Genomic DNA, 26,257 nt, shown 5'->3' on the forward strand with positions numbered 1-26,257 from the left:
TGTCAGAGGTTACAGCGGGCCCTCTGATAGCCCTCCACATGATGCAAAACTGGGCTGAGAAGTGACAGATGGAGTTCAACCCAGATAAGTGTGAAGTGGATCATTTTGGTAGGTCAAATATGATGGCAGAATATAGCATTAATGACAAGACTCTCAGCAGTGTGGAGGATCAGAGGGATCTTGGGGTCCAAGTCCGTAGGACACTCAAAGCTGCTACGCAGGTTGACTCTGTGATTAAGAAGGCATATGGTGCATTGGCCTTCATCAATCGTGGGAATGAGTTTAAGAGCCGAGAGGTAATGTTGCAGCTATATAGGACCCTGGTCAGGCCACACTTGGAGTATCTGTGTTCAATTCTGGTCGCCTCACTACAGGAAGGACGTGGAAACCATAGAAAGGGTGCAAAGCAAATTTACAAGAATGTTGTCTGGATTGGGGAGCATGCCTTATGAGAATAGATTGAGTGAACTTGGCCTTTTCTCCTTGGAACGACGGAGGATGAGAGGTGACCTGATAGAGCTGTACGAGATAATGACAGGCATTGATCGTGTGGATAGTCAGAGGTTTTTCTCCAGGGCTGAAATGGCTAGCACGAGAGGACATAGTCTTAAGGTGCTTGGAAGTAGGTACAGAGGAGATGGCAGGGATAAGTTTTTTACACAGAGAGTGGTGAGTGAGTGGAATGGGCTGCCGGCGGCGGTGGTGGAGGTGGAAACAATAGGGTCTTCTAAGAGACTCCTGGTTAGATACATGGAGCTTAGAAAAATAGAGGGCTATGGGTAAGCCTAGGCAGTTCTAAGGTAAGGACATGTTTGGCACAGCTTTGTGTGCCAAAGGGCTGTATTGTGCTGTAAGTTTTTTATGTTTCTATGCTTCTAACATCATAACAATGCCAGAACAGAACCTGCCACAATGCCAAATGAAGTAAAGACGTAAAGGCATCTGTTAGTCTTGCGAGACCATGGATCTGCGCCTGGAAAGTCTTCACTCTCCAGGGCGCAGGCCTGGGCAAGGTTGTATGGAAGACCAGCAGTTGCCCATGCTGCAAGTCTCCCCTCTCCACGACACCGATGATTGTCCATGAGAAGGGCATTAGGAACCATACAGCTTGACACCGGTGTCGCCGCAGAGCAATGTGTGATTAAGTGCCTTGCTCAAGGACACAACACGTTCCCTCGGCTGGGGCTCGAACTCACGACCTTCAGCTCGCTAGTCGAATGCCTTACCCATATGGCCACGTGCCCAAATGAAGAATTTTATAAAAATGTGTATGATGCATTACAGACAAGGGAAAATCTGCAGATGCTGGAAATCCAAGCAACACACACAAAATGCTGAAGGAATTCAGCAGGCCAGGCAGCAGCTATGCAGAAGAGTACAGTCGACGTTTCGGGCCGACACCCTTCAGCAGGACTGGGGAAAAAAAGATGAAGAATGGTGGGGGTGGGGGAGAGGATGGAGAAACACAAGATGATAGGTGAAACCCAGAGTGAGAGGGGTGAAGTAAAGAGCTGGGAAGTTGATTGGTGAAAGAGATACGGGGCTGGAGAAGGGAGAATCTGATAGGAGAGGACAAAAGGCCATGGAAGAAAGAAAAGGGGGGAGGAGAACCAGAGGGAGCTGATGGGCAGGCAAGAAGATAAGGTGAGGGAATGGTGAAGGCGGGGGGGGGGGGTGCATTACCGGAAGTTTGAGAAATCGATGTTCATGCCATCAGGTTCGAGGCTACCCAGACAGAATATAAAATGTTGTTTCTCCAACCTGAGTGTGGTCTCATTATGACAGTGGAGTAGACCATGGATAGACATATCAGAATGGGAATGGGAAATGGAATTAAAATGGGTGGCCACTGGGAGATCCCGCTTACTTTTGGTGGACTGAGTGTAGGTGCTTGGCAAAGCAATATCACAGTCTACGTCAGGTCTCACCTATAAACAGGAGGCCATGCTGGAAGCACCAGACACAGTATATGATCCCAACAGACTCACAGGTGATGTGTTGCCTCATCTGGAAGGATTGTTTGGGACCTTGAATGGTAGTGAGGGAGGAGGTATAGAGTCAAGTGTAGCACTTGTTCCACTTGTAAGGATAAGTGCTAGGATAGATCCCTGTGGATAGCAGAGAGTGGCAGGGGGGTGGGAAAGATATGCTTAGTGGTGGGATCTCATTGAAAATGGCAGAAGTTTCAGAGAATAATGTGTTGGACGCAGAGGCTGATGGGGTGGTTGGTGCAGACAAGAGAAACCCTATCCCTGGTAGGATGGCGGGAGGATGGAGTGAGAGCAGATGTGCGTGAAATGGAAGAGATGTGGTTGAAGGCAGCGTTGATGGTGGAGGAAGGGAAGCCCCTTTCCTTGAAGATGGACGAAATCTTTGTTCTGGAATGAAAACCCTCATCTGGAGAGAACATGCTGCCTTTGCTAAAAAGGCTAATTGATTGAAGATTATGGAGACATAAGGTAGAGTTGAGTCTATAGAGGTAAACAGAAGATTGCACAGAAAATGGAATAATATTCAGGAATGCCGAAAGAACAGGCTATGGGGACCTACAATTAGTACTATTGCAAATAGTCTTCAACCCAAATTGCACTCTGTCCTTCCCAAACAGATTTCAGCCCATTAATGTCCCAAAATCAGACCCAGTGGAGTTTAGCATAGGAAACTATGGGTTTATATCATTCTCCGGATGTGCCTGTTCAGTAAGAGATTTATTGTGTAAAATGTGAGCTATTACACTGGACAATAAATTTTTTCAAAAGTGTTGCTTTCTCAGAATTTCTTTTGTTTATGATAGACTGCTTGAAGACGAACACAAATATAATTTCAGACTACTTGTATCACGTAGGAATTTGGAGAAACAATAAATTAACTTTTATTGAATATAATGTGTTTAATTGCATAATGGTGTTGATGCTTTGCAATAGTTCAACTAAGTTAAGAATATCTTGTTAATGATTTTCATTTGTCCTCAGCGTCTGAGGCTTCTCGCTTAAGTGTCCAACAATAATTCGCCAGCATTGATGGATTCCAGTTGCCCGCAATGTCCTGGTGAAACCTTTCACCATGCTCATCACTAACAGCACCAAGATTTGCAGGGAAGAAGTCTAAATGGGAATGCAGAAAATGAATCTTTAGTGACATGTGGCATTTCATTGTTTTATATGCTTGAAGCATGCTTTCAACCAGCTGCATGTAGTTTGGTGCTCTGTAGATGCCGAGAAAAATTTCAACAACTTCCTTGAAGGCCTTCCATGTGATTTTCTCCAGTCCCACTAGAAATTCTTCAAATTGCCTGTCATTGATGACCTGTTTGATTTGTGGACCAACAAAAATGCTTTCCTTAATCTTGGCATCAGCTATTCTGGGTCTCAAAGATCAAAATCCTTCATTGAAATTTTTGTGCCTGGTGATAGCAAATTCCATCCTTACAGTCCTGAACCCAATAATTATTACTAAAACCTGTCCTGCCATGCAGCAGCCTAAGAAGGCCTGGACAAGATGGGAAACTTTCCAGCTTATATTGTAGGCAACATTTTAATTGATTTGAATTATGAATTGAAATAATAAACATAAGTTTATTAAAAATGGTGCGTGATTGGGAAATTTCATGGTGATTTTCATGATCAGTAGCCCAAAATTCATAAGATACACCCAAAGGTATTCAGGAAGCAATATCTTTGTTATCCAGTGGACTATAGTATTTCAGCAGTAGTCAACCTGTTTTGATTGAGTTTGCAGTTAATCACTACCCACTTGTCAAGGAGTTTGGAACATTTTTACGAGAGTGTCTTGAAAGCCTCCGAAGATATCTCTAGATTCTGTTTAGACCTACAACCTGATAAGTGGCACCGCTATCTTCACTGTACAGCTTATTATGACTCAGCAGGAAATTGCTATTTTATGCATCAGAAATTGGATTCCATTTCTGAAACATGTGGGTGATTCCGGTATTCCGGTGGCAGCATAACTTCCCTACGAGGTTCAGTGAATGATACAAGATCAGAAGAATAGGTTACAGGGAACTCCAACTAACTCTAGCAGTTTCCAGAGGTAAGCCAGCAAAAGATCTCGGACCAATGGTCAAGGATCTGCCAGGACTGCCATGACAGAAAGTCCTGGAAATGACTGGATGGAGTCTGTGGCAATTAGAAGGATGTAAGAGCCTTTTTCACTCCCTAGTACATTATCAGCAGAGGCAATCTTTGAACAGGAAGTTGTAGGAGGGTTGTTGCTCAGTGCTGACGGTGAACCTTTCTTCTCCAAAGTCCCACTGTAACTTTGCACCCTCGAGCCAAATGAGATGGGTGAGATGCTCACAGCTGAGCTGCATAAAGTGACCATCAACCCAAATGTTCGAATGCCCTACAGGGCACAGTAACCTCTTTCCATGGAGGCTGAAGAGGGGAATGATAGATAGTATAAATCAAACATGGCATGTTTCTGGTTTATCACTAGCTGCAATTCAAGTATTACAATGTATGTTATGTATTTTACAAAATCCAGGGAATCTAGTGAAGGTCGAACGATCTCATATACCATTCTCTGATGGACCACTTGTGCATTTACAAATGAATTTCATAGAATTACCTTTTTGTGAAGGATACAACTATGAATTGGTCATTAATGATGTTTTGTCACAATGGGTTGAAGCATTTCCTTGTAGAAAGAATTGATGCAGTTATGGTAGCTAAATGTTTATTGAAGGGAATCATCCTGAGGTTCAGAATCTCTTGGAAACTGTCTAGCAACAACTTTACTGAGATGGTAATAAAAGAAGTATTTAAGGACTTACAAATTGACCTTCATTTCCATTGTAGCTACCATCCTCACTTGGCAGGATGAATAGAACATTTAAAAAAAACCTCAGTAAAATGTGTGAAGAAACTGGATTGTGATGGAAACAAGTATTACCTTTGGTCCTTATGACTATTGGGGCCACAGCTAATAGGACAACTGGATTATCCCTCCACAAAATCATAATGGGGCAGCCATTGTGCCTGCCATTTGATGCACCACCAGAAGCAAATGAACGTGCATAATTTGGATGAAAGCATGTTGGCCTATTGTGTATCCTTGACAAAAAGTATCACCAAGTATCATCAACAGCTGAAGGAAGCACAAAAACCAATGGCTCATAATAAGTTGTCATGACATAGAGCCTGGAGATTACAGAGTTGTCTGGACATTTAAGAAGAAGAACTGTCTGCAACCTTAGTTTGAAGGACCATTTCAGGTGCTTTTGGTGACTAACACAGCTATCAAGGTAAGAGAGAAATCATTGTGAAAACACGCCTTACACCATAAAAAGACTTCCGAGCCAATAAAAACATGAGACACCTCATCACCATCCTGACCACCCTGTTCGTACTGGCGATACCGTTTCCACGGTGGAGTAGGAATCCCGTTATGGGTGGTTCATTTAATTCCAGTGACTGGCGTACACGTTCAGGAATAACTCAGGAACGAATAAAGCCAAGCTGAGAACCGTAAATGGTTACAAGACAGACACCAATTGCCATTTGAGTACTTTAATGGATAATATGTTCCCCCCTTTAAGTGCGATTGGTGCAATCACAAGAAGTACGATGACCAGATGAAACCGTCTGGCGCAGTGGCTGAAGGCAGTGTCTGGGGAGCAGTAAAGGTATTGCATATATATGGAACTGACAAACCTCAGTCCTCCCCGTCCATTAAACAGCACTTTTAGGGTATGTGGCTACCAGGTCTACCCCTGCTTGCTGGGCATGACCCTGAAGTATGAGGGGAAGTGGAGAGAGCCATGGCACTGGAAAGGCTGCTGTTACCTTGCCCCACTTGGGGTGATTACATAACCACCCTCTGGTCCAGCAGCCCCAGACGTCCATTACAGAGGCTGAGAGAATCTGGATGATTGCCTTTCCAGGATATGGGACTGAGAGGTTGTACGCTGATTATATAGCTTTGGCTTTGGAGAAAATAGCGAATGAGACTACCTTTGATCAAACAAATCAAACCCAACAAGCATTAACAAAGTTGTCAGCAGAACTGGTGGCTGTTTGTACAGTAGCATTACAGAACAGAATGGCTTTAGATTTTATTCTATCAGAAAAAAGGAGTGCTTATGCCCTGATATGGCAAGAATGCTGTAGTTACATACCTGGCGAGTCTGAAAATATAACTAACTTGGCAAATTACATCCAAGAAGCTACCAAAGAGATTAAGAAAACAGGGGATCAGTATCACAACTATTGCACTCTAGGAGATGGATGGTGGTTATTCGAGGCACTGGGAGGATGGTGGGTAACCATTCTGTATTATGGTCTAATTATGTTATTATAATAATGGATGTTATTCTTTTACAATTTTTGTGAAATAACAGGCGAAGGAGAAGATATTCAGGAAAGGAATGCGTACTCATTGAAGTGGATGATGAAAAGGGAATTCTGATTAGGGCTTTGAACCTGCATCATTGTTTTATATCCATATATATGTGTATTTCTATTACTGCATTTTGTAAAATGTAGTGTTGTCACAAAATGACCAAAAAGAGGGAATGCGTAATAACTCGTAATAACATAATGACATTTCTGTCTGTAACAAAATGGAACCTATATTGTACAATAGTGGTTTGCTAATAGTGTTCGTGAAACAGTATACTGATGGATCCTGTGTCCATGATAAACTGCCGACCAGCAGTTGCATTACTGGAAGAATGCAAAATACACTGATTAAGCAGATGAACATAACACACCCTGTACTTGAACTTGTGTATAACAGAGAGATTATGTGATCTATTTTCTCAAAACTAACACTGGCTCTTGTGTGGTCCTAGTCTTCCCTAGCTGCAAGTAAAATAAATGAGCAAATGTCACTCCACTCTTCAAGAAGGAAGAGAGGCAGAAGAAATGTAACTATAGGTCAATTATTCTGACCTCAGTGGTTGGGAAGATGTTGGAATCAATTATTAAGGATGAAGTCTCTGGGTACTTGGAGGCACATGATAAAATAGACCGTAGTCAGCATGGTTTCCTCAAGGGAAAGTCTTGCCTACAAATCTTTTGGAATTCTTTGAAGTAACAAGTAGGACAGAGAAAGGAGAATTGGTTGATGTTGTGTTGGAAGTTGGATTTTCAGAAGGCCTTTGATAAGGTGCCACACATGAGACTGCTTAAAAAGCTACGAGCCCATGGTATTACAGGAAAGATTCTAGCATGGAAAAAGCAGTGGCTGATGGGCAGGAGGCAAAGAATAGAAATAAAGGGAGACTTTTCTGACTGACTGCCAGTGACGAGTGGTGTTCCAAAGGGACCAGTTCTTTTTACATTATATGTCAATGATTTGGATGATGGAATTGATGGCTTTGTTGCAAAGTTTGCAGATGATATGAAGATAGGTGGAAGGGCAGGTAGTTTTGAGGAAGTAGAGAGGCTACAGAAGGACTTAGACAGATTAGGAGAATGGGCAAAGAAACAGCAGATAGAATACAGTGTCAGGAAGTGTATGGTCATGCACTTTGGCTGAAGGAATGAAAGGCTTGTGTGATGGGGTCCTGAATTACCCCTGTGAACTGTGCTTTTAAAAGAGATAGAGGCAAAGACTGCTCACAGCATGTTTACACTTTTGCAAGGACACTAGCTGTTTCCAAGTCCTTACAGAGAGAGAAGGGAGGAGCCACTTGATGGACAGCTGGTATTCAGCACGGTGAGATAAATAGAAGGTCAGCTGTTCGACCTGCACACAGACACATGGTTTTGGACACAGAATGAGCCCACAGAAAAGGTGGGTTTTGGAGGGTCGATCAGGCAGATCATCAGTGGTTCTCGCAGTGTGAAAAGGGTGTGACCGGTGGGGAGTTATTCGTGTGTCCAACCCTTGCTGGGGTTGATAATTCCATCACAGAAGAACGGTCCCCTTTATTGTGGTCACAGTCGGTGACTTCCAAAAGGAATTCGTAGGACAACGGGAAGATCGATGGCGTCAGCTCACTTGAAGACTCAAATCTCTCCCTCTCTCTCTCTCCATCACTACTCAAGTCAATACCACAAACTGAACCGAACTTTACTCATCATCGTATTTACCCCTAGACTTGAAGAAGCTTGGTTTTCATATATTTCCACACTTACTTATATATAATCATTGCTAACCTGTTTGATATATTTACATTTATATTACTGTATTGTGTAGTTACTAATAAATACCATTAGTTAATAGCAATACTGGACTCGGAAGTGTTTTCCATTTCTGCTGGTTCTTTAACCCATCATGGGGTACGTGACAAAAATTGGGGCCTGCGTCTGTGATATGAACAAATTGGTTGGGGGGCTTGTTTAAATTGATTGGGAGAAAATCCCTTTTTATTTGCTTGTGTGGAATGTCAGCAGAAATGTAGTTTGAAGTTAATAAGCTTGTGGCAGAACTAACCCCTGAAGCGTTGGGTGATGCTAAGAGGGATGTGCTGTTGGGAACTGCGCAAAAGTTAAGACTAAAGGTGACCATTAAAATGAGGAAAGCTGAGATACAGACGATAATAGCCCAGCATTATATAGCTAAGGGAAAGTTTGATGAGGAGGTGTTAGAGTTATTCGCTGAAGGTAATGTACTTACTGAGGCTGAAGTTCAGTTGCAATTGAAATTGAAATTAAAACAGCTCGAGGCTGATGAAGCAGAAAAGCAGAGGATTCATGAGGCTAGAGAGGCAGACAAACAGAGAGAAGAGGCAGCAAAACAGAAAGAAGAGGCAGAAAGACAGAGGCAGTTTGAGAGGAAGATGTGGCAGCTGAGAGGTTTAGTGTTAGATCCTGCTGATTATTACAGCCCGGAAGAGCTTGTTTTGTTTGATGAATTTAAAAATTGTGTCCCCTATGATGTAAGGGCATACCTAGATGAAGAGAATGCCGCCACCCTGCAGAGGTCTGCTAAGAAAGCAGACGAAGTTGTTTTAACACACAAGGTTGAGTTTACTCCAGATGAGTTACCCAGAGAGTAGCTGGGAGGTTTGGGGTGACCTTGAATTTGAAACTGGGACAAGTGATGAAAGCCCAGAAGAGGCAGCTGTCCCAATTGCCTGTATTCAGATTGTTGAAGTACCTGTGGATTCACAGGGTACTGAACCTTCTGTTGAAGCTCAGTTAAAGTCTGAGGTGTCTGACTTGGTTGGAAAGGAATGCAGTTCTCTTGTGTCGGATGGTTTTGGTTCAATGAATAAGGGGTTAACCTTGGTACCAATGGAAATTGAGAATTCTCAGTCACTTGTATTAGATAGTGTTCTAAAAGTTAGTAATGAGATACAAATTAGTGAGGTCAGTGTTACTGAAAATATTGGGAAAAGGGTTGTTTCTGAACTTTTGAATAAAGTACTTGTGAAGGTTGGATTGGTTTCACGACCTTTGAACCTGCTTGCAGGACAGAGGCCTGCTGAGAAAGTATGCACCACTCTGTTGAATTTTGTTTTGACATTTGGAGGTAAACAGCTTCAAGGTTATAATGTTATTCACGATGATGTTGTTCAAGTGTGGAGAGACAAAACTTAAAGTGTTGTTGTGACCAGCAGGGACCATTGGTAGAAGTTGCTATGGAGACAAGTCAGGATAAAGGTAGTAGAAATGAGATAAGTGGATTGTTTGGCCTCTTCCACAATGTACACATGGTTTTTATAAGTCTGGTGATGGCGCTAAGTTTAGTAAACAATGTGGGGAGGTTGACACCTCTCCAAGGTAAGGTTGATTTAGCAATTGAATTAATGAGCCAAGCTGTTGCTAATGATCCACACAGAAAGACTGATGTTTATCCCACATGGGCAGTTACTTGAAGCATGTGTAGGAAGTCTGCTGAGGCCCATGATAGCAAAACCAAGGGTTCAAAGTATGATGATGTGTCACAGACTTTTCTACATTCCATATTCCAGCAGGACTTAGAGAGTAGTAAAGCTGATGAGAGTAAGGTGTATGAGAAAGGTTTGTCCTTATTGAGGAAGGAATTTATAGAGGAACAGAATAAAGATTCTGAAATGGTGGCTTTAAAGGAGACAGCTCTCACAGAAGAAAAGGTTCAGAGAGAGTCAGTGGGATATTACCTTAAAGATGGGGTGTTGATGAGGAAGTGGAGACCAGCCACTGTGCCTGCAAGTGAGGATTGGGCTATTATGCATCAGGTAATGGTTCCAAAAGTTTACAGGGCTGAAATTTTAAACATGGCTTACAGTATGCCTTTAGGTGGACATTTTGGAGTAAGAAAGACAGTGAACAGAATTATGAAGGAATTCTACTGGCCTAATTTAAGAAGGGATGTTGTGAATTTTTGCAGGACTTGCCATACCTGCCAGGTTGTGGAGAAATTTAATCAGGTTATTCAAGTAGCACCACTTAAACCGATACCTGCTTTTGGTGAACCTTTTTCCAGGGTCATAGTGAATTGTGTAGGCCCATTACCAAAGTCTGCAGCTGGTCATCAGTATGTGTTAACAATTATGTGTGCTGTGTCTAGGTTCCCTGAAGCAGTGCCTCTCAGAAACATCAAGGCCAGGACTGTGGTAAAAGCACTCAGTAAGTTTTTCACACTGGTAGGTCTACCCAAAGAAATTCAATTTGCCAGGGTAGTAACTTTGCTTCCAGAACATTCCAGGGGATAGTTGGAGAACTGGGAGCTAAGCACATTGTGTCATCTGCATATCACACAGAGTCCGAGAGAGCCTTGGAACAGTTCAATTCCACTCTTAAGACCATGATTAAAACATATTATGTGAAAAATGGGAAAAACTAGGATATGGGGGTTCCCCTACTCTTATTTGCTGTTAGAGATTCGATTCAAAAATCATTGGAGGGTAGTCTGTTTGAATCTGTGTTTGGTCACTGGCCAAAAGGACCTATGACCCTACTCAGAGAACTGTGGTCTGATTTGGAAATATGGGTCAATGTGGGGAAAAGATTTAATAAGGTTTGTGACCTTGCAAAGGAAAGTTTGCAGAAGGTTCAAATTAAAATAAAACACTTGTTTGATAAGGTAGCACCTGTAGGTACTGTTAGGAAAACAAATGGAGTCGTGGTAGCAGAGGCTGGGAATGAAGTGAAAAATCATTTTAACCCGCTGAATCTAGTATCAACAAGATATAAGAATTCCATTGTTTTGAAAAATATTACTGATACGGTCCATCAGTTGGAACCTACACTACAAAAACAATTGAAAGAACTAATTAGCAAGCATAAAGATTTATTTCCTGACATTCTAAGACAGTGTACAGCTGAAAGGCATGACGTCATTGTAAATTCAGCCCAGCCCATCAAAGAGCATCCTTACAGAATGAATTTAGTGGAAAGTAAAATGGTTGAACAAGAAATTGGAAACAAGAAGGAATAAGGAAAGAGAGTGGATGACTGTATCGATACAGTGGGGAAGGCTAAATACCTTACAAAGATTGACTTGTTAAAAGGATATTGGTGTGTTCCTTCAACAGAGAGGGCCAGAGAAATATCAGCATTTGTGACATCGTCTAGACTGTTTGAGTACAATATTTTACCCGTCAGGATGAAAAATGCTCCAGGGACATTTCAAAGAATGATCAATTCTGTGATTAGAGATTTAGAAAACACAGAAGCTTATATCGATGATTTAGTAGGCTGGAATGATATGTGGGAAGAGCATATTGCGGCTGTAGAAAAACTGTTTAAAAGGATGTCCAAGGCCAATCTTACCATGAACCCTGATAAGAGTGAATGTGGTCATGCTACTGTTATTTATCTTGGCCACGTGGTAGACCAGGGCCAACTGGCTCCTGTACAGGCCAAGGTTCAAGCTATTGCTGAGGTTCCCGTTCCAACGGGCAAGAAAGCATTAAGAAGGTTTTTAGGAATGGTTGGGCATTACCGAAAGTTTTGTAAGAACTTTACAGATATCGCTCTCTCCTAACGAAGCTCCTAGGGAAGAGTGAAAGATGCGTATGGAGTGATTTTTGCCAGGAGGCATTTGAACACCTGAAAATCATCCTGTGTTATCATTCTGTGCTCAAAGCACCTGATTTTTCCAAGACATTTTCTATAGCAACAGGCGTTAGTGATGAAGTTCCTGGGGCAATACTGTTGAAAAAGGGTGAGGACAACATTGACCACCCAGCGGCTTATTTCTCAAAGGAATTTAACGGGCACCAAAAAAATTATTTCACTGTTGAAAAGGAATTGCTAGCACTTATTCTGGCTTTACAACATTTTGAAGTCTATGTTTTCCCTGCCCAGTGACCACTTGTGGTTTACACAGATCACAATCCGTTAGTGTTTCTAACTAAGATGAAAGATAAGAATAGAAGGTTATTAAACTGGAGTCTGATAGTGCAAGAATATGACCTGAAAATTAAACATGTGAAAAGTATTGACAATATTATAGCTGATTGTTTATCCAGATGTTAAGTTAGAAATTGTACACATTTTTGCTGTTATCTGATGATTATACATGTATTGTTTAAACTCTGTAATTTACATTTAAACTAAAAATTTTGCCTGCGTCAAATTTTTTTTCTAAAAGGAAGGATGTGTGACGGGATCCTGAATTACCCCTGTGAACTGTGCTTTTAAAAGAGAGAGAGAGGCGAAGACTGCTCACAGCATGTGTGCACTTTTGCAAGGACACTAGCCATTTCCAAGTCCTTACAGAGAGAGAAGGGAGGAGCTGCTTGATGGACAGTTGGTATTCAGCATGGTGAGATAAATAGAAGGTCAGCTGTTAGACCTGCAGACAGACACATGGTTTTGGACACTGAATGAGCTTTGTTGTGCCCATAGAAAAGGTGGGGTTTGGAGGATTGATCAGGCGGATTGATCAGTGGCTCTCGCAGTGTGAAAAGGGTGTGACGGTGGGGAGTTATTCGTGTGCCCAACCCTCGCCAGGGCTGATAATTCCACCACAGAAGAATGGTATCCTTTATTGTGGTCACAGTCGATGACTTCTAAAGGAATTCGGAGGACAACAGGAAGATCGACGGTGTCAGCTCACTTGAAGACTCAAATCTCTTCCTCTCTCTCTCTCTCCATCACTACTCAAGTCAATACTACAAACTGAACTGAACTTTACTCAACATCGTAAGACTATCTATTTACCCCTAGACTTGAAGAAGCTTGGTTTTCCACACTTAATTATATATAATCATTGCTAACATGTTTGGTACATCGACATTTATATTACTGTATTGCGTAGTTACTAATATATACCATTAGTTAATAGCAATACTGGACTCCAAAGTGTTTTCCATTTCTGCTGGCTCTTTAACCCGTCACGGGGTACATGACACTTGATTATTTTCTAACTAGAGAGAAAATACAAAAAACTGAGGTGCAAAGGGACTTGGGAGTCCTTGTGCAGGATTTCCTAAAGGTTAATTTGCAGGTTGTGTCCATGGTAAGGAAGGCAAATGTAATGTAGCATTCATTTCAAGAGGACTAGAATATAAAAGCAAGGATGTAAAGTCAAGATTTATAAAGAACTGGTGAGGCCTCATTTGGAGTATTGCGAGCAGATATGGGCCCCAAATCTTAGAAAGGATATGCTGAAACTGGAGAAGGTTCAAAGGGGTTTCACAAAAATGATTCCAGGATTGAATGGCTTGTCACTTGAAGAGTATCTGATGGCTCTGGGCCTGTATTCACTAGAATTCAGAAGAATGAGGGGTGACCTCATTGAAACCTATTGAATGGTGAAAGGCCTTGATAGAGTGGATGTGGAGAGGATATTTGCTATGGTGGGAGAATCTAAGACCAGAGGACACAACCTCAGAATAGAAGGGCGTCCTTTTAGAATGGAGATGAGGAGGAATTTCTTTAGCCAGAGAGTGGTTATCTGTGGAATTCTTTGGCACAGGCAGCTGTGGAGGCCAAACCTTCATGTATATTCAAGGTAGAGGTTGATAAATTCTTGATTGGTCAGGGCATGAAGGGATACAGGAAGAAGGCAGGAGACTGAGGCTGAGAGGAAAATTGGATCAGCCATGATGAAATGTTGGAGCAGACTTGATGGGCCAAATGGCCTAATTCTGCTCCTATATCTTATGGATTTTGATTGATCCACTGTGAGTTAATTGTTGCTTGTTATAAGATGTAGCAAAAAAATGTTTGACAGAATGATGTATGTTTCCAAATCAAGATAGTGCATAAATCTTCAAATGTATGCCATTTAACATCAAAATTAACTGTTTTGACTCTCTTGCTCATTGCAAATTGCCATTCTTTGGCACTTGTGTGCCAGAAATAATACTTGCCATTTATTTGCCCAATGTCTGAATATTTTCTGAGGAGTTAGAGAGCTTGGCTGCCATTAACCAACAATCCCATTTCAGATCTTAGCATGTTAAGAAGTTAATTGCTGAAACAGCAGAAGATAAGTGGGCCTAGGACAATGCCCTAAAGAACTCCCATGGTGGCTTGAAGGTTGGGCTCAAATAATCATAATCAGCTTCTTTTGTACAAATTACAACTGCAACCACTGGACTGTTGCCCATATAATTCTCTCTTTTTACTTTTGCTTCAAAGCTCAAAGTACATTTATTATCAAAGTATGCACAAATTATACAACCTTGAGATTTGTCTGCTTTCAGGCAGCCATGAAGGAAGAAACTCAAAAGAACCCAATTTTAAAAAAAGACCAGCACCCTATGTGCAGAGAGAGAGAGAGAAAAAAGAGAAAAAAAACACAAATCATGCAAACAACAGCATTCCAAACCAAATTGAGTCCATAGACCCGGAGCCCAGAGCAGCCGGATTATGCCCATAGCCTCAGTTTCAGCTCATCACACAGTGGGACACATTATCAAGAAGCTCACAGACATGAAGCACATAGCAGACGGAGCAGTCTCATAGCCACAGTGCCATGGAGAGAGGAATAAATTTCATGGTAGAACAAGCAGAATCACCCGATCCTCACCTCCTGTCCTGACACCTGCCTTTTCAGTCTATCTGGGCCAGCATTTAAATCGTCCAAGCATTGGGTCATTCCCTGCACTAGGACCTGGGCCCCGCCACAGCGATACCCACTGCCCAGCCTGAGGCCCTACTTGACCTTTCCAAATTGGCTCAACGCTTAGGACTTCTTGTTCAGGTAAATGGGCTATGAAGCTCCTCCACACCAACTCCTCTCTAATTCACTCGCTCCAACTTCGTCTTGACCATGCCTCGACCTCGCTCTGATCACTTCTCCCTGAATAAGCCATGCTCCACCTTTGCATTGCATCCGTGCAGCTCAACCCATGAGTCAGTCTTGCTTTTGCTCACCTCTTCGTTGTTTGCAGTGATAGTTTACCACAGAAAACAACAGAGGTCCTTTATGCTACCTTCATTCAAATGCTGCCTAGGTGCCCAGGGAAGTCATTCTAATTTGGACAAAGACTGTCATGTAGTGCTAATGAAACCCAAAACAGGTATGGGTGACAAGGCTATCAGTAAGTACTGCTGTAAGTAAGTATATTGTTTAGTATATTTATCGTCACTTTAAAGATAATTGAGCGAACTAGAATTGGTATCCTGCCTTGATTTTAATGTAGAATGAAGGATGTGTAAGGCCACGTATTTATAGACTATAATGGAATATATTTCTACTGTTGTTGATAGTCCTCAGCTCCTCATGATGCCAAGTTTTGAGATGCTATTCAGCAAGATGGTAGCTCTTCCAAATATGGTGGAGTGTGTTTTTAACATAAAGTAGAACCTTATATTCTCTTCTGCAATAGTCACTCCAACTATAGATACATCTGCTAGTGGGTGTATTACTCGTATTGGCTCACTCACCACCTGCTGCAGGCCCAGACTGGCATCTATGTCTTTAGGACTTGGCTGGCTTGTTCACTGGTAGTACTTCAGAGCCATTCTTAGTGATGCTCCCCACCAAAACTACATTTTATATCCTTCTTACTCCCACTGCTACTTCTAAGCTTAACTCAACAGACAGATGTCTGTATCTAAGTATTCTCATGACACTAAATTGAGTGGAAAAGAAAATTATGCAGAGAATACGGAGAGTCTGCAGAGAGATATAGATAGGTTAATTGAGTGGTCAAGAGTCTGACAGATGGAGTACAATATTGATAAATGTGAGGTCATCCACCTTGGAAAGAAAAATAAAATTTAAATGGTGAATGATTGCAACGTGCTGTTGTGCAGAGGGATTTGGGAATAGTTATGCATGCATCACAAAAGGTTGATTAGTAGGCTCAACAGGTTATCAAGAAGGCAGTAGAGATGACCTCGATAAATATATTTAAGTCACCATTAGCTTTTTGCATAATGAGGGGATTAAAAGAGTTATGGAGAAAAGACAGGTAGGTGGAGCCGAGTCTACAGCCAGATCAGCAAAGATCTTAATGAATTGCAGAGCAGGATTAATGGGCCAGATAGCCTACTCCTGCTCTTATTTCTTACATTCTTCTGGTGGAGGATATAATGTAGTAACTAGAAAATAGTCTGGCTGTATTTCATCTGATGTCATGGGACTTAATGAAAACTACACTTAATGTTAAATATTCACAACCTTCTGTACACATGCCATTGACTGACACATAATGGGTTTGTCCTTCCAGTGGAGGAATTACATTAGTAACACACATCAAAGTTGCTGGTGAACGCAGCAGGTCAGGCAGCATCTGTAGGAAGAGGTGCAGTCGACGTTTCAGGCCGAGACCTTTCGTCAGGACTAACTGAAGGAATAGTGAGTAAGGGATTTGAAAGTTGGAGGGGGAGGGGGAGATCCAAAATGATAGGAGAAGACAGGAGGGGGAGGGATAGAGCCAAGAGCTGGACGGGTGATTGTCAAAAGGGGATTCGAGAGGATCATAGGACAGGAGGTCCGAGAAGAAAGACGGGGGGGGCACCCAGAGGACGGGCAAGAGGTATATTCAGAGGGACAGAGGGAGAAAAAGGAGAGTGAGAGAAAGAATGTGTGCATAAAAATAAGTAACAGATGGGGTACGAGGGGGAGGTGGGGCCTTGGCGGAAGTTAGAGAAGTCAATGTTCATGCCATCAGGTTGGAGGCTACCCAGATGGAATATAAGGTGTTGTTCCTCCAACCTGAGTGTGGCTTCATCTTTACAGTAGAGGAGGCCGTGGATAGATATGTCAGAATGGGAATGGGATGTGGAATTAAAATGTGTGGGCACTGGGAGATCCTGCTTTCTCTGGCGGACAGAGCGTAGATGTTCAGCAAAGCAGTCTCCCAGTCTGCGTCGGGTCTCGCCGATATATAAAAGGCCACATCGGGAGCACCGGACGCAGTATATCACCCCAGTCGACTCACAGGTGAAGTGTTGCCTCACCTGGAAGGACTGTTTGGGGCCCTGAATGGTGGTAAGGGAGGAAGTTTAAGGGCATGTGTAGCACTTGTTCCGCTTACACGGATAAGTGCCAGGAGGGAGATCAGTGGGGAGGGTTGGGGGGGACGAATGGACAAGGGAGTTGCGTAGGGAGCGATCCCTGTGGAATGCAGAGGGGGGGGGAGGGAAAGATGTGCTTAGTGGTGGGATCCCGTTGGAGGTGGCAGAAGTTACGGAGAATAATATGTTGGACCCGGAGGCTGGTGGGGTGGTAGGTGAGGACCAGGGGAACCCTATTCCTAGTGGGGTGGCGGGAGGATGGAGTGACAGCAGATGTACGTGAAATGGGGGAGATGCGTTTAAGAGCAGAGTTGATAGTAGAGGAAGGGAAGCCCCTTTCTTTAAAAAAGGAAGACATCTCCCTCATCCTAGAATGAAAAGCCTCATCCTGAGAGCAGATGCGGCGGAGACGGAGGAATTGCGAGAAGGGGATGGCGTTTTTGCAAGAGACAGGGTGAGAAGAGGAATAGTCCAGATAGCTGTGAGAGTCAGTAGGCTTATAGTAGACATCAGTGGATAAGCTGTCTCCAGAGACAGAGACAGAAAGATCTAGGAAGGGGAGGGAGGTGTCAGAAATGGACCAGGTAAACTTGAGGGCAGGGTGAAAGTTGGAAGCAAAGTTAATAAAGTCAACGAGTTCTGCATGCGTGCAGGAAGCAGCGCCAATGCAGTCGTCAACATTACATTAGTACATTAGTTGTGAAGTATGATTCAGTGAGTACATCTAAGTGCTTAAGAGGCTACTGAGTGACTGGAACAACACTGCTAATTTGGTTATCAGTAAAATCAGTTGAATTGGGTTGAGTCTGCCATGTCAAAATCTGGTGCCCAGATTCATGCCTACTGAACCTCTGAGCTTTGTCCTTTTGGCAATAGAATAGAAAATGCTGAACCTGCTTTGTAGGGCAGTAAGTAAATATTTCTGGCATTTCTGTTTCATTTCGAACATTCAGCATCTGAAGTATTTTATTCTGATTCATTCTTATTGCTTTTCAATGTAGCAGTTTTGATAAAACTGAATAGCTTAGAACATAGAATAGTACAGCACAGTACAGGCCCTTCAGCCCACAATGCCTCCCATATAACCCCCCCCACCTTAAATTCCTCCATATACCTGCCTAGTAGTCTCTTAAATTTCACTAGTGTATCTGCCTCCACCACTGACTCGGGCAATGCATTCCACGCACCAACCACTCTCTGAGTAAAAAACCTTCCTCTAATATCCCCCTTGAACTTCCCACCCCTTACCTTAAAGCCATGTCCTCTTGTATTGAGCAGTGGTGCCCTGGGGAAGAGGCGCTGGCTGTCCACTCTATCTATTCCTCTTAATAACTTGAATACCTTTATCATGTCTCCTCTCATCCTCCTTCTCTCCAGAGAGTAAAGCCCTAGCTCCCTTAATCTCTGATCATAATGCACACTCTCTAAACCAGGCAGCATCCTGGTAAATCTCCTCTGTACGCTTTCCAAAGCTTGGTAGACTAATTTCGAAGGATGAGGGCAATTAAAAATGAACCACCTTACTGCAAGCCTGGAGTAATATACAGACCAGATGGGGTATCAGTGAACCAGGTAGATTGTTTCATCACCATTACTGAGGCCACTTTTGTTTTGAAATTCTATATAATGTTATTATCTTAAAATTTTCATATACTATGGTGAGATTTAAAATGTGGTTCTGGATTATTTGTCCATGCCTCTGAATTTCTAACAGGTAATTTAACCATCACACCATCATTCCTATAAAGCAGGTCATTTATGATCTCCTAAAGGCCAATGTAACTGAGTTTGTTTTGAGTTCATAACAAAAAATCAATTGCATAAAATATGTTTTGAATGCAGTATCTAGATATCAATATATACTTCTCTTTCATAAATTATGGAAAAATTATTGAACTAATTTATGAAACTTGGAAGCAAAGTACCCATTAAATAAACAAGTATTCTTAAGATAAACCTGCACTGACACATCTATGTAAAGATGAGACACTGTGAAAGAAAAGAGACAATATAGTATTTCAATTCTCTTAAAAATGTTCCAAAAATATAACATTTATCCTATTTGTTTGGTCCACCATGAGGGAAATGGCCTGACTACTTTTAAATGTAGCAACCTCAGTGCCTAGATCAAATATTTTGCTTATTAAATATCAATGCAGCTCCTGTTAAGCGTCAGCTCAGAGTGTACACACACTGTGAATATGAGCCAACTACTTAACTTTGCACATTACAGCAGAATTATATTAATAATATAACCCAGTTTCACAATAGACATAATGAAATGGTAGAATTTATTAGCATGCAGGGGGGAACAAATCTCTCACCTCCTCTGTCATCTGATCTCCTGAACCCAAAGCCACTCTTTTCTTGCTTTCTGCCTTCTGCTATGTCAACCCGAAGAGATCGGTCACCGAGAAGCTATGAGAAAAGAGTGCATATGTTTCTTCTGTGGCATCTATTGTTTCCTTTGAATAATTTAATTAGTTTAGTCACATCTATATAATTAGGTTTGTCTTAAAGCTAATATCCTTTATTATGTCTTGTACTCAATTCTTCCACAGTTCAAACTTTTATTGAGCATTTTGTTCAAATATAATTACTCTTAAATTTGTTTCCCAGTTCGGCAAGTCAACAGCTTTCAGAAATGCATGGATTTTTCAGTGGGCTACATTTATCTGTTCTGCCTTGGAGATGTGCATGTAATTACACTAATAGAATAAAAGATTCTGCTTTTAATTCTCCTCCAGAATCTTTCACCAAATTCATTCTCAATGTAATTTTTGCAGGATGATAAACATGCCCTGTCAATAAAACTACTCACAAACACTCCTTGAACATACTTAAATACCAACACACATTACTTTGAAAATATCCTTCTTTTTCTAGATCTGCTCAGAAAAGTCTCTTAAATGAAGTGTTTTCTTATGTAAAGAACAATGGCCATTTTATATTCAAAGTAGTGACTATATTCAGGGATTAAACCAAAATTTATTGTCAAAATTATAGAGCTGTAATAGATGGTGTTCTAGAAGAGTTGAGAAATCATTCATAGTTCTCTGCATTCAAGAAAGGGCCACAATTGGAAAACGGAGGGTGAGAAACCAGAGAACTATAGGCCAATAAGTCTGATGTCTGTCACCAGGAAAAGACTGGAGTTTATTATCAAAGAAATGGAGTTATAGAGTCATAGAAAACTATGGCATAGAAACAGGCCATTCAGCCTATCTAGTCCATGCCGAACCATACAAACTCCCTAGTTCCATCGACCTGCACCCGGACTATAGCCCTCCATACCCCCAGCCATCCATGTGCCTATCCAAACTTCTCTTATTCCTTGAAATTGAAATCACATCCACCACTTGTGCTGGCAGCTCTTGCCACACTCTCACCACCCTCTGAGTGAAGAAACTTCCCTTCTTGTTCCCCTGAAATATTTCACCTTTCATCCACGACCATCAGGTTGTAGCCTCACTCAACCTCAATGGAAAAAGCCTGCTTGCATTTACCTTGTCTATGCTCCTCATAATTTTGTATACTTTTAACAAATCTCACCTCAGTCTTCTATGTTCTAGGCTGTAAAGTTCTAATCTTTTCAATCTTTCCTTATAACTCAGGTCCTCCAGACCCAGTAACATCCTTGTAAATTTTCTCCGTACTCTTTCACCTTATTTACGTTTCCTGTAGGTAGGTGACCAAAACTGCACACAATATTCCAAGTTAGGCCTCACAAATGTCTTATACAACTTCAACGTAACATTCCAATGCCTGAATTGAATTGAATTGACTTTATTACTTACATCCTTCATATACATGAGGAGCAAAAAACTTTATCTTACGTCTCTGTCTAAATGTGCAATGTGCAATTATGGTAATTTATAATAAATATTATGTGCAACAGGATAGTCAATATAACATAGAAATACAGTTGTGTCAGCATGAATTAATCAGTCTGATGGCCTGGTGGAAGAAGCTGTCCCAGAGCCTGTTGCTCCTGGCTTTCATGCTGTGACACCGCTTCCTGGATGGTAGCAGCTGGAACAGTTTGTGGTTGGGGTGACTTGGGTCTCCAATGATCCTTCGGGCCATTTTTACATACCTGTCTTAGTAAATGTCCTGAATAGTGGGAAGTTCACATCTACAGATGTGCTGGGCTGTCCGCACCACTCTCTGCAGAGTCCTGTGATTGAGGGAAGTACAGTTCCCATACCAGGCAGTGATGCAGCCAGTCAGGATGCTCTCAATTGTCCCCCTATAGAAAGTTCTTAGAATTTGGGGGCCCATACCAAACTTCTTCAACTGTCTGAGGTCAAAGAGGCACTGTTGTGCCTTTTTCACCACACCCAGTACGTACAGACCACATGAGATTCTTGGTGATGTGTATGCTGAGGGCCTTAAAGCTGTTCGCCCTCTCAACGCCAGATCCATTGATGTGAAGGAGGTTAGCCTGTCTCCATTCCTCCTGTAGTCCACAACCAGCTCCTTTGTTTTTGCGACATTCAGAGAGAGGTTGTTTTCTTGACACCACTGTGGCAGGGTACTCAATACTTTGATCTATGAAGGCCAATGTGCCAAAAGCTTTCTTTATGACCCAATCAACCTGTGATGCCACTTTCAATGAATTATGGACCTGTACTCTGAGATCCCTTTGTTCTACTGAACCTTTCAGATCCCTACTTCTCACTGTGTCAGACCTACCCTGTTGGTCCTCCCAAAATGCAATGCCTTACACTTGGGAAAATCCATCTGGCATTTTTCAGCCCATTTTACCTGCTGGTCCAGATCCCACTGCAAGCTCTGACAGTCTTCCTTGCTGTCCACTACACTCGCAATCTTGGTGTCATCTCCAAAATTGCTGATCCAGTTAACCACATTACGATCCAGACTGTTGATATAGATGACATACAACAATGAACCCAGCAGCGATCCCTGCAGCACTCCACTTGTCACAGGCCACCAGTCAGAGAGGCGACCATCTACAACCACTCTCTGGCTTTGCCTGCAAAGCCAATGTCTAATCAATTTATTACCTCATCTTGAATGGCAAACAACTGAACCTTCTTGACCAACCTCCCATATGGGATCTTATCAAATGCCTTGCTGAAATCCATGTAGACAAAATCCATCAACCTTCCTTGTAACTTCCTCTAAAAACTCTTTGATTAGTTAGACATGACCTATCACACACAAAGTCATGCTGACTATCCCTAATTAATCCCTGTCTATCCAGATACTCATATATCTGGTTCCTTAAATACCTTCCAACAACTTTCCCACTACTAATGTCAGGCTCACTGGCCTATAACTTCTTGGTTTATCCTTAGAGCCCTTCTTAAACAACACAACAACATTAGCTATCCTTCAGCCCTCCGGTACCTCACCTGTCATAACATGACTGTCTTGGAAAAAGAAAATTTATTTTAAGTTTATGACGATGTAGTTAGCAGGTTAAATAAGAGGAACTCATGAATGAAATATACAGTATTTGGATTTCCAAACGGCATTTGATATGGTGACACAACAGTAGCTACTCTATAAAAAGAGAGACATGGTATTAAGGGTGAACCTCAAGATGGTTCACAAAGCTACTCCTTTCACTTCTTTTATGTCTTCTCTTTATTTCAGATGTGGTTCTGTTACAGTCTGCTAGTGTGTTTTCGGATCGTTCAGGCAATCTGGAGCTTTGCTGTCTCCAAGAGGGTTCCACAAGGCTGGGAACAAAACATGTAGCATGGAGGCCAGGAAGACAGGTGCCAAGGAAGACTGAAATCACTGAGCAGGGCGTGGAGGGCAAGTGAGTGTTCAGCACCATCTACAGCCTCTCACTCACTGCTGCCGGAAGAGGGTTCTCTCTCCCTCTCACTCACTCGCTGCTCTCCAGGGAAGGTCCTTGCATTCGAATGATCTCTCTCTCCCTCAGTGCTGTCAGAGGATGGTGCCGGAGCAAGGTTTAATCACTGTGGTTTGGAGATTTGGACATTAATTCAGCTTTATGATGTGTTCTGGTTTCTTGTCACTTTTTTTGTTGCTACTTTGGCGTGACTTTTGAAACAGGCAACCTGTAGATAATGAACGCTGAGCTGAACTGAAATATGCCTTTTGATTTTGTGTGTTTTTGCTCTTTTTTTGTATTAGTATGCATATGGGGGGGTTGATGTTTTTCTTTTCTTGAACGTGTTGGTTCTGTTTCTTTGTTTCATGGTTGCATATGCTTTGATAATAAATGTACTTTGAATCTTTGAAGGATAATATATACGGACAGAGTTTTGATTACAAGACACACAAAAAGAATGGAGGGTTAAAAAATCATTTTCAGATGGGCAATCTGAAACTTGTTGGGTGCCAGGCATACTTATAAGACAAAGGGTCCAAGATTACTAGCAATAAAGGAAGATGGAAAAGTAAGTTATGAGGAATGACATAAAAAGTCTGCTGCAAAGATTAAGTTAGTGAGTTGGCAGGTGAAATATAATGTAGAGAAATGTTGCAATATCCATGGGGAGGGGAAGAATAGAAAAGGATTGATGTTATTTAAATGGTATGAGACAATGAATTCTGGTCTTCATTGAGAACTGAGTGTTCTTATATAAGAAGCAAGAAAGCTGGCATGCAGATCCATTTGGTAAAAAGAAGACAGTGGAATCTTGGCACGCACGACACGAGGAAATCTGCAGATGCTGGAATTTCAAGCAACGCACATAAAAGTTGCGGGTGAACACAGCAGGCCTGGCGACGTTTCAGGCCGAGACCCTTCGTCAGGACTAACTGAAGGAAGAGTTAGTAAGAGATTTGAAAGTGGGAGGGGGAGGGGGAGATCCGAAATGATAGGAAAAGACAGGAGGGGGAGGGATGGAGCCAAGAGCTGGACAGGTGATTGGCAAAGGGGATATGAGAGGATCATGGGACAGGAGGCCCAGGGAGAAAGAGAGGGGGAGGGGTGAAGCCCAGAGGATGGGCAAGGAGTACAGTGAGAGGGACAGAGTAAGAAAAAGGAGAGAGGGAAAAAGAATATATAAATATATAAAATAAATAAATAACGGATGGGGTACAAGGGGGAGGAGGGGCATTAACAGAGGTTAGAGAAGTCAATGTTCATGCCACCAGGTTGGAGGCTACCCAGACGGAATATAAGGTGTTGTTCCTCCAACCTGAGTGTGGCTTCATCTTGACAGTAGAGGAGGCTGTGGATAGTGGAATGTTGGTCTTTATTTTAAGAGGGATTCCATACAAGAGCAGAGGAGTCTTGCATGTGGCTTTGCTGAGGCCATTTCTGGAGTAATCAGCATATTTAAGCATGGATATATTTAGCTTAGAGGTTGTATGGATTAATTAAATTGTTTTCTGGAATGAAACTGTGTTATGATAAAAGACTAAGTAGATTGTGTCAATATTTATAGGTGTTTAAATGGCTAAGGCAGATATGATTCTTTGGGTTGATCCAATGAACATATTTCCCCTGGTGGGGGAATCAATAACATGGGAGCATGGTCACAAAATATCAATTAGGTTTGAGCTGAGGAAGCATTTCTCTTAGTGGTTCAGAATCTCTTGAGTTTTCTTCTATAGGCTGAAAGAGCATTACTTTGGGGCTAAGATGCAACACAAGGTAGCAACAATCACACACAGCACAAAGCACATACAGCACATATAAGATAGTAAGCACATATGTCAGCAAAGTATAGTCTCACAAAAAAATATATAGTCCAAGACCTTAAGTCCATGAATGTTGCAGAAATCTGCAGTTGAACACAATATGGTGTCTTCTGCCAAATGAACACTGAGGGGCAGCACCAACTCCAGCCTGGACACCGCGCCACACTGCCCATAGTGGAGCACACCAATCCAACACCTCACTCCTGGGGCTGTAAACAGGAAACACCACGGCTTGAGGCCTAGTCCTCGCTACAACCAAGGCCACGTAGCTCCCCCACCGTCCACCAACAAATCAGTGAATCAGTCATGCAACATTCCACATTAACAATGTCAAACAGGGTCTTGCAATCACAAGAAAAGCGACTAAGACAATTACTTGTTGTTAGACTGCACACGTCCTTCATGCACCAATGCCTCCGACATCAATCCACACAAAGTGCACCTCCTTCAGTTTCTTCGCCAATGAGCAACCCATTAACAGGGTAGCCCAGCAGTACTTTAAATTCCTAATGCTCAGCAGGATCTTGGAATCATAAAAAATATGTTTAAAAAGGAAAATTACACCTTTCGGTATCCCTGTAGAAGCTGCTGTGATGGAACGTACCACCGTTTTACCGGAAGGAAAACATTTAGGCCAACAGTAAGGACAGCCATGATTTAGAAAACGATATAACCTTGAGGAGCAACAGGATCCACTCTGGATCCTATTTCTTTGTGCAGTAGTTGTGTGAGGATTCAGCACCCAGAAAGGAAATGCAGTTACGTAACAGAGACAGGGAGACAGTTGTGAATTCATTACCAATGGTCTAACTTAACCTTGCTGTTATATAACAGGAGATGGCCAAATAAGAACAAAGCAAACCCCAAAGGCTAGTATGTCAGAGTGCAGAAATGTGGCTATCTGATTTGTCATATCCTGAGATCAACCGGATGCTAAAATATTCAACTTCTTTGGAGATTTTCATATTGAGTTGTTCCAGTTCTATGTAGCAAAGGAGAATTGGTGCAAAACTACCAATGCACCTGTAGTAGTCAGGTAAAAGAAAAGCAGACAGCAATTCATGATATGTTCAGTGCCCCTTGATAGTGTTTAAAGAAAAGACAGAAAAAATACTTCAAAGTATGAACACAATCGAAGTACATATATTTGCTTTCAGAACAACAATTCCCATTAAATAGCTCAAGTTTTTAGGCATTGCTCTCAATGGTGTGGGGTCCAGGGTATGGAGATGATGCTTAGCCACAAACCTTACTTATTGACATAAAACACTCCTAAAGTAACTCACGTAGAT

At 42.0% G+C, this 26,257-nt stretch overlaps 1 protein-coding gene across 1 annotated transcript in view; it reads right to left on the reverse strand.

Annotated features, from left to right (window-relative positions):
• Positions 1-26,257, reverse strand: part of eif4h (eukaryotic translation initiation factor 4h) — a 94,195-nt gene that overhangs the window by 16,570 nt on the left and 51,368 nt on the right. The window contains exon 5 of the mRNA XM_063031496.1: positions 19,640-19,733. Coding sequence (XP_062887566.1) covers positions 19,640-19,733 — 94 coding nt within the window. The remainder of the gene's footprint in view (positions 1-19,639; positions 19,734-26,257) is intronic.

The sequence above is a fragment of the Mobula hypostoma genome, chromosome 23, assembly GCF_963921235.1.
Source record: "Mobula hypostoma chromosome 23, sMobHyp1.1, whole genome shotgun sequence".
NCBI classification, from domain to species: domain Eukaryota; kingdom Metazoa; phylum Chordata; class Chondrichthyes; order Myliobatiformes; family Myliobatidae; genus Mobula; species Mobula hypostoma.